At 50.7% G+C, this 13,277-nt stretch overlaps 1 protein-coding gene across 1 annotated transcript; it reads right to left on the bottom strand.

Annotated features, from left to right (window-relative positions):
• Positions 1-11,434: 11,434 nt before the first annotated feature.
• On the bottom strand, positions 11,435-11,905 carry LOC101755693. Its single transcript, XM_012848997.1, has one exon. The coding sequence runs from the start codon at positions 11,903-11,905 to the stop codon at positions 11,435-11,437; it is 471 nt and encodes a 156-aa protein (XP_012704451.1).
• Between the last annotated feature and the right edge of the window lie 1,372 nt (positions 11,906-13,277).

The following is a 13,277-nucleotide window of genomic DNA, read 5'->3' as shown; positions in this document are numbered from 1 at the left end:
AGCCGACCTCACAGAGACCTTCAACAGCCTCTAGGCTTACTGCTGGAAACTCAACCACGACAAGTGTGTCTTCGGTGTCCCGTCTGGAAAGCTCATGGGCTTCATGGTCAGCTAGTAAGGCATCGAGGCCAACCCAGTCAAGGTGGATGCAATCTGAAACATGGCGAAACCATCTAACAAGAAGGACGTCATGAAGCTTACTGGCATGATGGCGGCCCTTAGCCACTTCATCAGCAAACTTGGAGAAAAAGATCTACCCTTCTTCAAGCTCCTCAAAAAGGTGGACAAATTTGAGTAGGACGACGAGGCCAGCAAGGCACTCGAAGAGCTCAAGGCTTTCCTCACCACTCCTCCCGTCATGACTGCCCTGACCAACCAAGAAACTCTATACCTCTACATCTCTACAACGACGCATGTTGTCAGCACCGTGCTAGTTGTGGAGCGCCAAGAGCCCGGCCATGCTCACGTGGTGCAACGCCTGGTGTATTACATAACCAAAGTCCTTAGCGACTCCAAGACCCGCTACATGCAGGTTCAGAAAATGCTCTACACAGTTCTGATCTCCTCAAGAAAGCTGCGGCACTACTTTCAAGCGAACAAGATTTGGCTGGTGTCATCATACCTCATCGGCAAAAAATCCTCCACAACAAAGATGTCAACAGCCGAGTTGCCAAGTGTTCTATGGAGCTCGGCGAGTTCAACCTCAATTTCTGCCGATGTCATGCGATCAAGTCACAGATCTTGGCGGACTTTGTGGCTGAGTGGATGGAGATCCAGAAGCCACCTTCCCTGAAGAGGCTAGAACACTGGACCATGTACTTTGACAGTGTCCTTAACCTTGAAGGAGCCAGTGCAGGAGTCCTATTCATATCCCCCAAAGGTGAGCAGCTCAAGTATGTGCTCTAGATCCACTATATGGCCACCAAGAATGGCACCGAGTACGAAGCCCTCATCCATGGCTTATGCATTGCTATTTCTCTAGGAATCAAGCGCATCCTTGCTTATGGCGACTCCAAGGTTGTCATTGAGCAAGTCAATAAAACTTGGAATTGCACCAAGGAATCCAGGGACGCTTACTGCATGGAAATCCGCAAGCTTGAGGCTCACTTTGATGGTCTTGTAATCCATCATGTCCCTAGGGACCACAGTGTCATCGCTGATATCCTGTCCAAGCTTGGCTCCTAACACGCACAAGTTCCGGCCAGTGTATTCGTACAGGATCTCCAAAAACCTTCCATCAAAATCTTGGACCCGAACCAAGTCAACGATGTTGGCGCTCATGCTCCGGCCGACCCAAAATGCACTGATGTCATGATGATTGAGGTAGAAGAAGACTAGCGGGCCCCCTTCACAGCCTCGATCACCAACCAGATGGCACCAGAAGATAAGATAGAGCATGAAAAATTAGCTCAGTGCAGTGCAAACTACATTGTCATCGGCAAGGAGCTCTACAGGAAAGCTGCATCTAGAGGGATCTTGATGAAGTGCATTCTACACAGTGAGGGCATTGAACTCCTGCATGAAATCCATGATGTGCGGCAACCATGCCACCTCGAGGACTTTGGTCAACAAAGATTTTCGCTCAGGTTTCTACTGGCCAACAGTGGTAGTCGATGCAAAGGACCTCATCCAAAGGTGCAAGGGATGTAAGTTCTTCTCCACGTAGCAACACCTTCTGGCTTAGGCCCTACGCACCTCCCACAATCCTAGCCTTTTACATGCTGGGGGCTAGACATGGTCGGACCCTTCAAAACCACTCCGGGCGGCTACACACATATCTTCGTGGCAGTCGATAAATTCACCAAGTGGATCGAGGTCAAGGCTATCACTAGCATTGAGTTGGCTAAAGCCACTTAGTTTGTGGAGGAAATCATGCACCACTTTGGAGTGCCCAACAGGATCATTACCGACCTTGGCGCACAATTCACAGGCTCCGAGTTCTGGGATTTCTGCCAAGACAACCTCATCGACGTGTACTACTCCTTAGTAGCGCACCCACGCTGCAACGGTCAGGTCGAACGTGCAAACTGCAACCTCAAGTCGTGCACCTTCGATGACGCATCCAAATACGCCACCAAGTGGCTATGCAAGCTACCCCATGTCATCAGGGGCCTACAAATACAAAAGAGTCAGGCTATTGGCTACACCCCTTTCTTTATGGTATACGGCTTAGAAGCCGTCCTACCATCAAACGTGGCCTTTGGCGCCCCACACATCTAGTACTATGAGGAAGGCGAGGCAGAAAAAAGTTGGCAGAATGACATCTCGGCAAAATGACATCGACAGCCTTGAAGAGCATCATGTGGCAGCCCTCATTCAGCATGCATGCCATGAGCAGCAGATACGACGCTACCATGATCGGAATGTCAGGGAACACTCCTTCAACATTGGACATGCACAAGTTGGCCACCCCCTGGGAGGGCTCCTTCATCGTCAAAGAAGCATCCAGCTAGGCACCTACCGACTCCAATGGGCAGACGGCTCCAGCGTCCCTAATCCGTGGAACATCGAGCATCTACGATGCTTCTACCCCTAGATCTATAAAGCTATGTAACTTGTTTCCCCTTTATATTGAATAAATAAGACCTCTGTGGTTCTTTCACGTACCTACTGCCTTACTGTTCTCTTTGCCGAGCTATCTCTAACGCTCGGGGGTTGTCCGACCTATTCAACAGCCCGCTCACTCAAATGCTCGAGAGCTTCCCCCAGGTGCCAACCTCTGGGTCCTGCATTTTTGTCCTCCCCCTCTCGAGGTTATATGACTAACTCGTGTGGTCAGTGTCCTAGCTGGCAAAACCTAGACAACCTCGCGTTCACCCCTCCTACAAGCTCGAGATCCAATCTCAGCGGGACGCTGGTCAGGCGAGGCTAGGCGCTTAGCAGCTATAGGCCTTAGCTACACGCTGTCCTGTCGTATACACCAAGGGAGGGATGGAGTTTGCTTTCACCACATATGATTAAGAATATTAATTTAAAACATTTCAACGCACAGTTTGATACATCTTAAAGTTTCTTCCTACAGGTCGAAGTCATTTACAATGCTCTCTGCAACATCGTGGTACTGGTCAGCCACCTCTGGAATCAAGTCTGTGTTGAAGTCGGCCGCAACTCTTGTCGCAGCGTGCTCCAAGGCTAGCTTCGGGAAGTGTGATGCCACAAGAGTGAAGGTGTTCTTAACGCATTCTACTGCAGTGTCTTTCAACAGTGCCTTGAGCCGACCTAGTGCGGCCTTGAGGCGATCCAGCAGTGGTGTTGGCACGGCTGGGTCAGCATTTGGTTGGACCATGTCCATCACATAGCAGGCCGTCTTCCGCAGCTCCTCCAGCTCTACCTCTAGCCCTGCAATTACACGTTGGTCATTCTGAAGTTTACTTACAACAACTTCTAAGCAGCGCTTGGTTTCCTTGCGTGCTTTGGCTTCACAGGCCAGCTTTTGTGATACCGCATACTCACACTTGAGCACCGTGTCATGCTCTTGCTGAAGCCATGCATTAGAGTCCTCAGACTCCTTGAGGTACCGCTATAGTCTTTGCTCCTTCATCGCGGCATCTACGTACCCAAACAGGCTCACTTCAGCATCAAGGTTGTAAGGACAAAATTGATTAAAATAGGTCCACACAGCAGACCCTTCATGTGCACAGCTAGCACACCCTTCTCTAGGTTCCATTGCCGAAGCTGGTTGGCGGCATCCTCTTTGGCCTTCTGGAGCTCAGCTTCAAGGTGCTCCACCTTCAAACGATAACACTCAGCCCATCGAATCCCTTTCGTCCTCTTCCGTGCACGGGAGGCTAGATTCTGTTTACACTTTAACATTTAGTTCTGCAAGGAAACTTGGATTTAAACTTAAGTTGGCAAATGCACTTACAAATAACAACTCGCCAGTGTCCAGGGACATTTTTCACAACTTCTAAAGGTCTTCTTTATCGCGTGCTGTGTCATCAGCCACATCCGTGTCAGAGAAGTCCTCGGGGTCAAACTCTTCATGAATCACACCAAGGTCAATCTCCTCGGTGGACCTCTCTAGCGGCGGGTCATCCTTCGGCAGCCCCCATTGCTGAGGCTCGGCTCTGGCCTCCTCATCAGCCTTATTCTTGACCTCGAGGTGGACCATGGTGACGTTTGCAGCCCTAGAGCCGGCTTCACCTTGGTGCGACGCTGGAGTTGATGCAACTTCTCCGGTGTCAGCCGCGGTGGTCTCCTAGAGCTCCGACTTCACCATGTTGCGGCGCCACAGATCTTCACCTTCAGCGCCTCCTTGACGCGCGCTGCGTCAGCCGCGGTGGTCTCCTAGAGATCCGACTTCCTCTTCTTTGCCAGCGCGCTTAGTGTCTCGAACTCCACTTCACTAACCGATTTGGGGGTGGAGGTCATGCTCGGGGCAGCCTTCTCCTTCTCCTTCCCCTTCTTGCTGATCATCTTCCTCTTCGTGAAGCTCGGCTTCTACAATTTGGAGGTGGGCTGCTTGCGCATGGCTTGCCATGTCCGATGCCTCGCTGGTATAACATCTGAGGCTTGGCTGACTCCCTTCATCACATCCTCATCCGACCCAAAAGAAGACATCGATTGCCATTGAAGTTCGGCGGGCGGCACAATGGGCACGCCAGTTGGGCAAATCTTGTGAGGTCTCATTTCAGCCCCACCAGGCAAATGGCGCTGGGCAAAAGTACGCAAATGCATCATTCTGATCAAGTCATAACCTCATTCAGAAACATCATAAGTATATATATGTAACAACCTTGGTTTAATTAGCCAAGTTAATCTCAAGACAAACCCCAAATCTGCAGTTTCCATCGGTCCGACCCCTAAAAACCTAACAAAATCGCACCAACCCAGCAAACGACAGCTCTTCTCTAAGTCCTGAAACCCGTGTTCCTCCAAATCTTGGAGCTGTGGGAGAGCCAGAGACTGAATGGTGGACCCAAAAACCAGATCCCACGGATCTCTTGAGTCAGACGCGCCAGAGCCCGCGTGCGCTCCGCTTCAGAGCTTCTCCGCTGCCTGGCTCAACCTCCCCGACGAGCGCCGCCTCACCCAGTCACCAGCCGTGACAAGATAGATCAGTGCGCCTCCTTCCCAATCGCGTGCGGAAGCCCTTGCAGCCCTTTCCACGCCAAGGCACCCTGTCACCGCTGCGACAGAGGATTGGCCACTGCCGCGCCAGACCGCCTCGCCGCCCGCACCCATCATCTCGCCTGGATCCCCGGCCGCGCGCCCCGATGCCTTCCGGCTTTTCCATCTCCCCCACAGTCGCGCTGCCCACATGCGCGCTCCACGATGATACCGCCCTCGCCAACCACGGCTCCGGCAGAGACAGCTCCTTTTTCCGCCTCGCCAGTAACGTGCCCCGGCAAGCTGCTGATCTGCGCTTGCTAGCGTCGCCGCTCGCCCTGTCACCTTATCTACAGCGACCTTGCCTGCCGTGCCCCTACCTTCCTTCCTTCCTGTCACACGCTAGTCGAGTTGCCGCACCCAATCCACCGCTTGACGCGACCAGACCGTGCTCGCCCTTGCCAACCCTTCATCCCGGCAAAACCACGCCTGCGCCGGCCTTGTCTCCAGTGCCCAATGACCAAAGACCCTGTCCCCGAAGCTCTGCTTCGTCGGCTAATGGAGGTGCCGCCCAATTGCCGCCACGACAGAGCACTCCATCCTTTTGACCTAATCTTCGCGCTGCTTGAACTCTTTCTCTTCCGCGCAGCTATAAAAGGGAGTACTAGAGCCCCTACTGGAGTTTCCTTCGCCATCGCTACCTCGCCGCTCCTTACTCTGCTCGCACTTGAGCGCTACCGCTTAAGCTCTTAAGGAACTTCCCCTCTCCACTCAAACCCATTCTTTCCAACCCGCCAGCTGCCTGTTTCCTCCGCACGGTACTAGAGCTTGCTTGTTGTTGACAAGAAGCACCGCCACCGCCGGAGCACCGTCGAACCTCGCCGCCATCCAAACCTTAGCGCCTTAGTCCTTCCGCCTGAGTCTATTCCTTCCCGACCCCAAGACTTCATCGGTAGGCCTAACGGTAAGCTGCTGACCCCTTTTTCCGGTTCGCCCGACCCCTTTTTCCGTCTTGCCCGACCCTGTCTGTTTCGCCGACCCTTGTCCGCTTCGCCCGAGGACTCGGCTGTATCTTTTTCCTTGACCCGAGGGTATCTGTGTAAAATTTCGAGGACTTCTCTGTGTTAAGTCTGAGGACCCCGGTACAGTTATTCCTTAGGTCTGAGGGTCAGATTATAAGTTTATCCCAACCTGACCCTTTTTGTCTTGTTCTCTATCAACTGAAGCTTGGACTTCCACACCTTTTCCTGTAGCTTTGCTACAAGTTTCTGAGCTAAGGCGTGCAAATGTTGTTGAAATAACCGACTAAATGTTTAACCCCTGCATTTGCACTTCCGTGTAGAACTAAATCTCGCCGACGGCACCTACGAGCTGCATCCGGTGCAAGAAGACGGAGTAGTAACTGAGCCGCCGACCGCAGGAGCTGAAGCAGAACCCGCAGGAGACCAGTTTGACTCCGCCCCGCTCGAAGGCAAGCCCCGGAGCATGACCCCAACTTTCTAAACTTGCACATGCCTTCCTTCGTATGTATGTGCATTTACGTTATAGGAGTTGTTTGAAACCATAGATGCATGACTTAGTTCCCTTGATCTGAACACTAGTCTAATAAGTTCGAGTAGTTACAATGCTTAATAGGACTTGGTAAAAGTCGAGTAATTTCCTATCACTCGCGAGTTATAGGAGTTGGTTGTTCTCCTTCTGGTTACAACTATAAGGATGGTGGACGAGGTAAGGCCTGGTGAACTCTTTTGGTGGTCGGTGGATCGCCCCGTCCGTCTACTTGAACCTGTTTAAGGTATGACAGTGGTGGTGTTCGTGATCAAGTGTTTGAAAGTACTAATCTCATACCTAGTATGGGATGGGGACGCCTAGTACCTGATTGAACCTGGACGTGAGCGGTTCGATCCACTATCTTTGGAACAGAGTTTTCCCCTGCGGCCGCATGTGGTGGCAAGTGTGGTCACAGAACGGCAGAGGCCGGGTCTGTGGAAAATTGCACCAAGAGAAGTGGGCCCGACACGGGTCAGGGGATTGATGGGGACGGCCGACACAGGAAGCGACCCTCGGTGGTGCGCGGATGTCGTGAGATTAGGTTTGCCATGCATAGTTAAGAACTCGAATCAATTCGTCTACCTCTCACAGTTTGAGACTGCTTGATCGCTATGCTACACTGAGTAAAGATGGAACATGAGGATGATATGAACTTGATGTTTGAGTTATATATACATACTGTTTGGAACTGTGTTTGCTTAGCATAAGTGGTGAAAATAGGCTGGTTAATGAACTTAGAACCGGAGCTAAAATATTGAAAGTGAGGACCTAGTATAGTTGCTTTTGGCAAAACAAACTCCTCAGCTAAAGAGCCTTGCATGTCTAGAAGTGGTGGAGTAGTTTTTCCGCCGGTCGGTTAAGTCTTGTTGAGTTTAGAAGCTCAGCCTTGTTGTGGCATCTCTTTTCAGGTGAAGTTGAAGCTTCTGAGTGTGCTGCTGCTGGCACTTGGCCGCCCCAGCTTCCTCCTGGGTGGACGGTCGAGTGGGATCCCTCCTCGGACGGCGAGGAGAGGGATCATTGATGTATTGATCGGCCTCATCATGGACATCCGACCCCGGCGCTAGCTTCCATTATTTTATCTTTCCGCTGCTTTTGGAATCTTGTAAAACTCTGATTTTTGAACCAGTGTGTATTAAATCGTTGAACTGTTTCTTTGGTCTATTGTATTCTCTGGCACCACTCACCTTCGTGTGAGCTATGCTAACTCGGTCCTATCTAAGTGGTTTTATCGGATGAAATCCGACGGATCGTCGAATTAACTTGATTAAAGCATGTGATTCGCGTGTTAAGGCAACTTAACTGTGCTTTAGCTAAGTTAATCCGAGGTGCTCCGCCACAATTTAGTGCATGAAGTAAGTGTCGATGACAATCTTACCGGGGTGGGCGACGACCTCTTTAATGAGAAAGTTTTGGGGATGTCCCTGTTACTGATATGACCCTTGAAGAACTCAACCACCCTGTCGATGACCTTTGAGTTTGGCACCTTGCTACGGACCTCTCGGGTCGGATAATCTAGCCCCAAGTACTCATACGATGGGTGCACGCGGTACTCGATCGGTTGTGTCACCCTTTGATAGAAGTTGATACTGATGGCTCCGGTTGTCAGTCCCCGAGTCTTCAAGTCGGCGATCTTTTCCAGCAATTCATCCACTTGGACCTGCTCCTCCGAGGTGGGCTGATTTGACCACTCGGGCGTAGACATTGGCCCGTACCCTATGCGCGGTGGCAGCTTGGGATGCTGATTCGCGACAAGGAACCACTCGCTGTGCACCCCTTGTCGGACTCCCTCAACTGCAGATCAAAATACTCCTGCACTTTCTTGGGCCGCAGCGAGAATCCACAACCCCCAACAACCCAGGCTTTTTCCCCCTTACTAATCACGGGTTTCAATTGGTACAAGTAGCACCACAGATGAAAATGTGGGAGGATGCCCAAGTACGCTTCACACAGATGGATGAAAATAGAAATATCCAAGATTGAGTTTGGATTCAGATGTACCAGTTCAATCTTATAGTAGTGGAGAAGACCGTGGAAGAAGTCTCCTATCGGGATCCTAAATCCGCGCTCGAAGAATTCCGCGAACACCACCGTCTCCGCCGTGTCCTTTGATGGGAATTCTTGGCTGGCGGTGGGCTTCCACTCCAGCAGTGCCTGCGGGTCGAGGAGGCCTAGGTTGACGAGGGCTTGGATGCGCTCCTGCATCATCAAGGACTTCATCTAGATAGAAGAAGGCTCCGGGGCATTGGATTGCGCCATTTCTTCGAGCTCGATGCCTTGAGATTTAGATCTAAAAATAACTAGGGTCTTGTTGCGCATACGGCGGCGCGGCGGCTCGGGTGACGGCGACTCAAGCGGCGTCAGCGGCGTGTGCGCGAGTGGAATAAAGGTTGCGGCAATGCAGCCTAGGGTTTGCAAGCACAGTAGTAAAGTGCTTAGTGGGCTTGAGGCGGCAGCACTGAGAGTGTTCAAGATAGAAGTGAAATGGCTCTGTGACCCCTTGTGATTTTGAGGGGGGTGACGGCGTAACCTACGGATGGAAATTGCGGCCCTCCCGTTATCGCGGCGCAACGTGCCAGGAGAAAATTGCAGGTTTTTTGTTGCGCTCTTAACGACATGCCTCCGTGGCTCTACCAGTCCTCGTCCTTGGGAGTTGGGTGCCTAATTTTGGTTGGCGTGCCTCCGTGGCTCCGCGAGTCCTCGACCTCAGGGGTTGGACGCCTAATTCTGGTCGGCGTGCCTCCGTGGCTCTGTCAGTCCTCGTCCTTGGGGGTTAGGTGCCTTATTCTAGTCGGCGTACCTCCACGGCTCCGCCAGTCCTCGTCCTCAGGGGCTGGGCACTTAATTTTGGTCGGGGTACCTCTGCGGCTCCACCAGTCCTCGACCTTGGGGGCTAGGCACCTAATCTTACTCGGCGTGCCTCCGTGGCTCTGCCAGTCCTCGATCTCAGGGGATGGGCACCTAATTCTGGTCGGCGTGCCTTCATGGCTCCACTAGCCCTCATCCTCGGGGGCTAGGTTCCTAATTCTTGTTGGCATGCCTCCGTGGCTCCGCTAGCCCTTGTTCTCGGGGGCTGGGTGCCTAATTCTGGTCGGCATACCTCCGTGGCTCTGCCAAACCTTGTCCTCAAGGGCTGGGCACCTAATTCTACTTGGTGAGGGGCTGGGCATCTAATTCTACTTAGTGTGCCTATGCAGCTCTGCTAGTCCTCGTCCTCGGGGACTAGACGACTAGTTTCATGTCAGTATGCCTCCGTGGCCCCATAAATCCCCAACACCAGATGCACGAACATTTTTTCGCTCAGCTACAATTCCTTTCCCTGGAAAGATTACTGGCAACACATATTACAAGTGACTGTGAATAGCTCTAGGATATCTGACACCTCAGGATAAGAAACAATGCAGAAAAAGAAAAAACCTCAATATAAGAAAGCTGCGCGAAACACTTCCCTAGCAGTGTCCTGGACAAAGTGATGGGGTTCATGATACAGCCTCATCACGAGGATTCTTCTAGCATCGTTACCTCTCGCCTTCATCAAAGAGACTGTGAAGGGAAGGAGCATCTGGGTTTGCTTCACGAGAATTCTTCTAGCATCAGGCTTCCGAGCAGGTGTTACTCCTATTAAAAACTACAAGCTTCAAGCCTACAAGTGCTATTATTTGGGCCATGACTTTTTGAGTTGAACGTTGGTCTATTTATAGCCAGATCACAAGATAACATCCAAATTGCTACAGTGTACTCGTGAGGGTTCACGACAAGGCTTTCCCATGCCAATACGGCTCTACGGTGTTCACGTGATGGTCAGACTGATCTTCAAGTACTGACGAGAATCCTGACGCTATTCAGACGGTGCAATACTCCCGTGAGCAGGCATTTTTTGTCACTTATCTATCATTGCACGAGTCCTTATCTCCAGAGATTTGGACGTGTATTTTTGGTCGGCAAGCTTCCGTGGCTGCATCTATCCTCATCCTCGGGCACTGGGATCTGCTTCAAGGGGTAATTTCTTATTCTTTGACCATTGGACCGATTATTATAATCGCTTCAATGCTTGCGGGCTACTCCTCTAGAGTGCATCTTGCGACACCCTCTGTAACCTTCGCTTTGACCTGCTGGATGCTAGCATCCATCAACTCGGCACTCGTCTTCGCTCTGCGCGTTGGCTCTACGTTCGCTCGGATTTTCTTCTATTTTGAGCACTGTGCAGCCTCTCTGCTACCATGACGCCATCGCAGCTTCAGCCGACTTCATTTCAAGCTTTGCTATGATGACCTCAAGTTCCTGTTCACCTACACATCGCTTAGGGGCTTAAGGGATATGATAACCCATGGGTCCCTACCGACCAAGATACTGACCGGTCCTAGCAAGTGGGCCTGCCCAACCAGGGCGTGCAGGCTAAGGACATGAAGTTACTTGGAGTACACGTCAAGGCAACAAGATAGTCTAAATCTTCCCGGATATCATAGATCACATATTGTAGTCCGACTCAGATTACTTTCCATGTAACTACCGAGTAGATTAAATTCAAACTGACTTGTAACTCTTGGTTGTCAGCCTATATAAGGCAGCCAAGGGAGCCTCCCGAGGCAACCCAACGAATCCAATCCCAAGAATCCCCATCAACTCTCAAGCAATACAAACCACCAAAACACAGGACGTAGGGTATTACTGGAGACCCGAACCTGTCTAAAACCCTTGTGTCACTCGTGTTCTTGTGATTAACTTCAAGTTCTTGGTTTCGCAACCGCTCTCACCTACAAATCAACCACTTGGGTAACCCCCTGGTGGATTGCCGGGCTTATAAATCCGATACTTGTTTCTTCTTGGACTTTGGGGTCTAGTTTTTCCATAACCTCGACCTCTTGTCCATTCTTTGCTCTTCCTTCTTCATGAAGGCTTTTATGAATGGGATGAGGATGATCATCTTGTGAGGCGTCACTTTGACTTCTTTGATGCCTTGTGGTTTCGGCCCGTACTTGATCTTGATTATGGAGCATTGCTCCTTCTTGGACCGGAAGTTGAACTTCTCCTCTTTACCATTTATGTTGAAGCGGATTTCTCTAGCTCCAACATCGATGTGTGCTCCAGCTGTGCTCAGGAATGGTTGCCCAAGAATGAGCAGCTTCTCTTTTAATGTTTCCATGTCTAGCACCACGAAGTCAATAGGGATGAAGTAGTCCTGGATTTTCACCAGAATGTCTTCTGTTATCCATGTCGGGTAGCGGACCAAGGAATCAGCTAGCTGGAGATGCATTGGTGTGGGCGATAGGTGTGTGAAGTTCAGCTGGTCGAAGATGACCTTGGGCATCATGCTAACGCTAGCCCCAAGGTTGCACAAAGCACGGTTGAAGCGGTGTGTTCCTATCAAGCATGTGATCATAGGACACCCCGGATCTTTCTTCTTTTCCAGGACTCTGTTGAGTATAGCTTTGCTACACTCTTCCCTGAGCTTGATGACTTCAGTGGTGGGTAGAGGTCGCTTGTTGTTGATGATGTCCTTGATGTATCATGCGTACATCAGAACATGCATCACTTCCAACAAGGGGACGTTGACATGTATCTTCTGGATCATTTCAACAAAATGAGCGAACTGCTCATCCACAGCCGTCTTCCGGATGCGGGTAGGAAATGGCAAGAAGCTCATATCTACGAACCCTTGCGGGGTTGTTTCCTTTTCTGGTTCCCTAGTGTCTTCCGGGGTTACCGGCTCCTTTTCCTCTACTTGTTCCTTATGTGCTTTTGCCTTCCCTACATGGTTAGGATATGGTGGATCACAAGTGGACTTACTGCCCCTCCTGGTCATTGCATTTACTTTGAAAGGAACATTAGCGGCAATTTAAGCTAATTGGGTTTTGATCATTTTATTGAAGCTCACTTGATTTTTAAACACAAAGGAAAGACTTTCAATTTTAACATTGATGCTTTCCAAGGTTTTATCATTGGTAGCAAACTTTTTAGACAGAGATTCATTAATTATAGCTTGGTCAAGAACAAGGTCCCTTAAGGAAGGTTGGTTTGAATTGTAATTTGAATTGAAATTATTGTTACCTCACTGGTAGTGTGGGCGCGACTGGTTCCACCCTTGACTACCTTGAGGACGGTACCCGTTGTTGCTATTGTTGTTCATGTAAGAGACATCTTCACGGGTCTCGGGGTAATCGTTCCCCAAGTGTCCTCCATTTCTGCAGACCTCACACGTGAGGTGCGAGTCCAAGGCTTCAATGGGATTGAGCATAAGTTCTTGCAGCTTCTCCCGCTTGTCCATGCACTTGAGTAGGAGATCTAGCTTAGTGGCTAGCATGTTCATCTCCTTGATGGTGTGCATGCCCCGCGTACGAGGTTGGAGTCATTCTTTGCTCCACCCCTGGTTGGAGACCATCTTCTCGACCAGGGCCGTAGCCTTGGTAATAGTGAGGTCGAGGAAGGCTCCTCCAGTAGCAGCGTCAAGATAGGCTCGTGCTGACATGGTTAGCCCATTGTAGAAGCTTTAGAGGATGATCCAGTCGTCCATCCCATGGTATGGGTAGGCAAGGATGTATTCTTGTAGCCTGTCCCACGCCTCTGGGATCGTCTCCATGCTTGACTACTAAAAGCTGGAAATCTTTCCACAGAGGACATTTGTTTTGCCCAACGGGAATAATTTGGTGAGGAACGCCATGGAGCATTTTTCCCACATGTTG

The sequence above is a fragment of the Setaria italica genome, chromosome IX, assembly GCF_000263155.2.
Source record: "Setaria italica strain Yugu1 chromosome IX, Setaria_italica_v2.0, whole genome shotgun sequence".
Classification (NCBI taxonomy): Eukaryota; Viridiplantae; Streptophyta; class Magnoliopsida; order Poales; family Poaceae; genus Setaria; species Setaria italica.
Note: the sequence above shows the minus strand (reverse complement) of the source record. Positions and strands in the feature narration are given on the sequence as shown.

Bases quoted from the DNA above. Each gene is read 5' to 3' on its own strand.
- LOC101755693 (XM_012848997.1), bottom strand. From the start codon at position 11,905: ATGCCCAAGGTCATCTTCGACCAGCTGAACTTCACACACCTATCGCCC.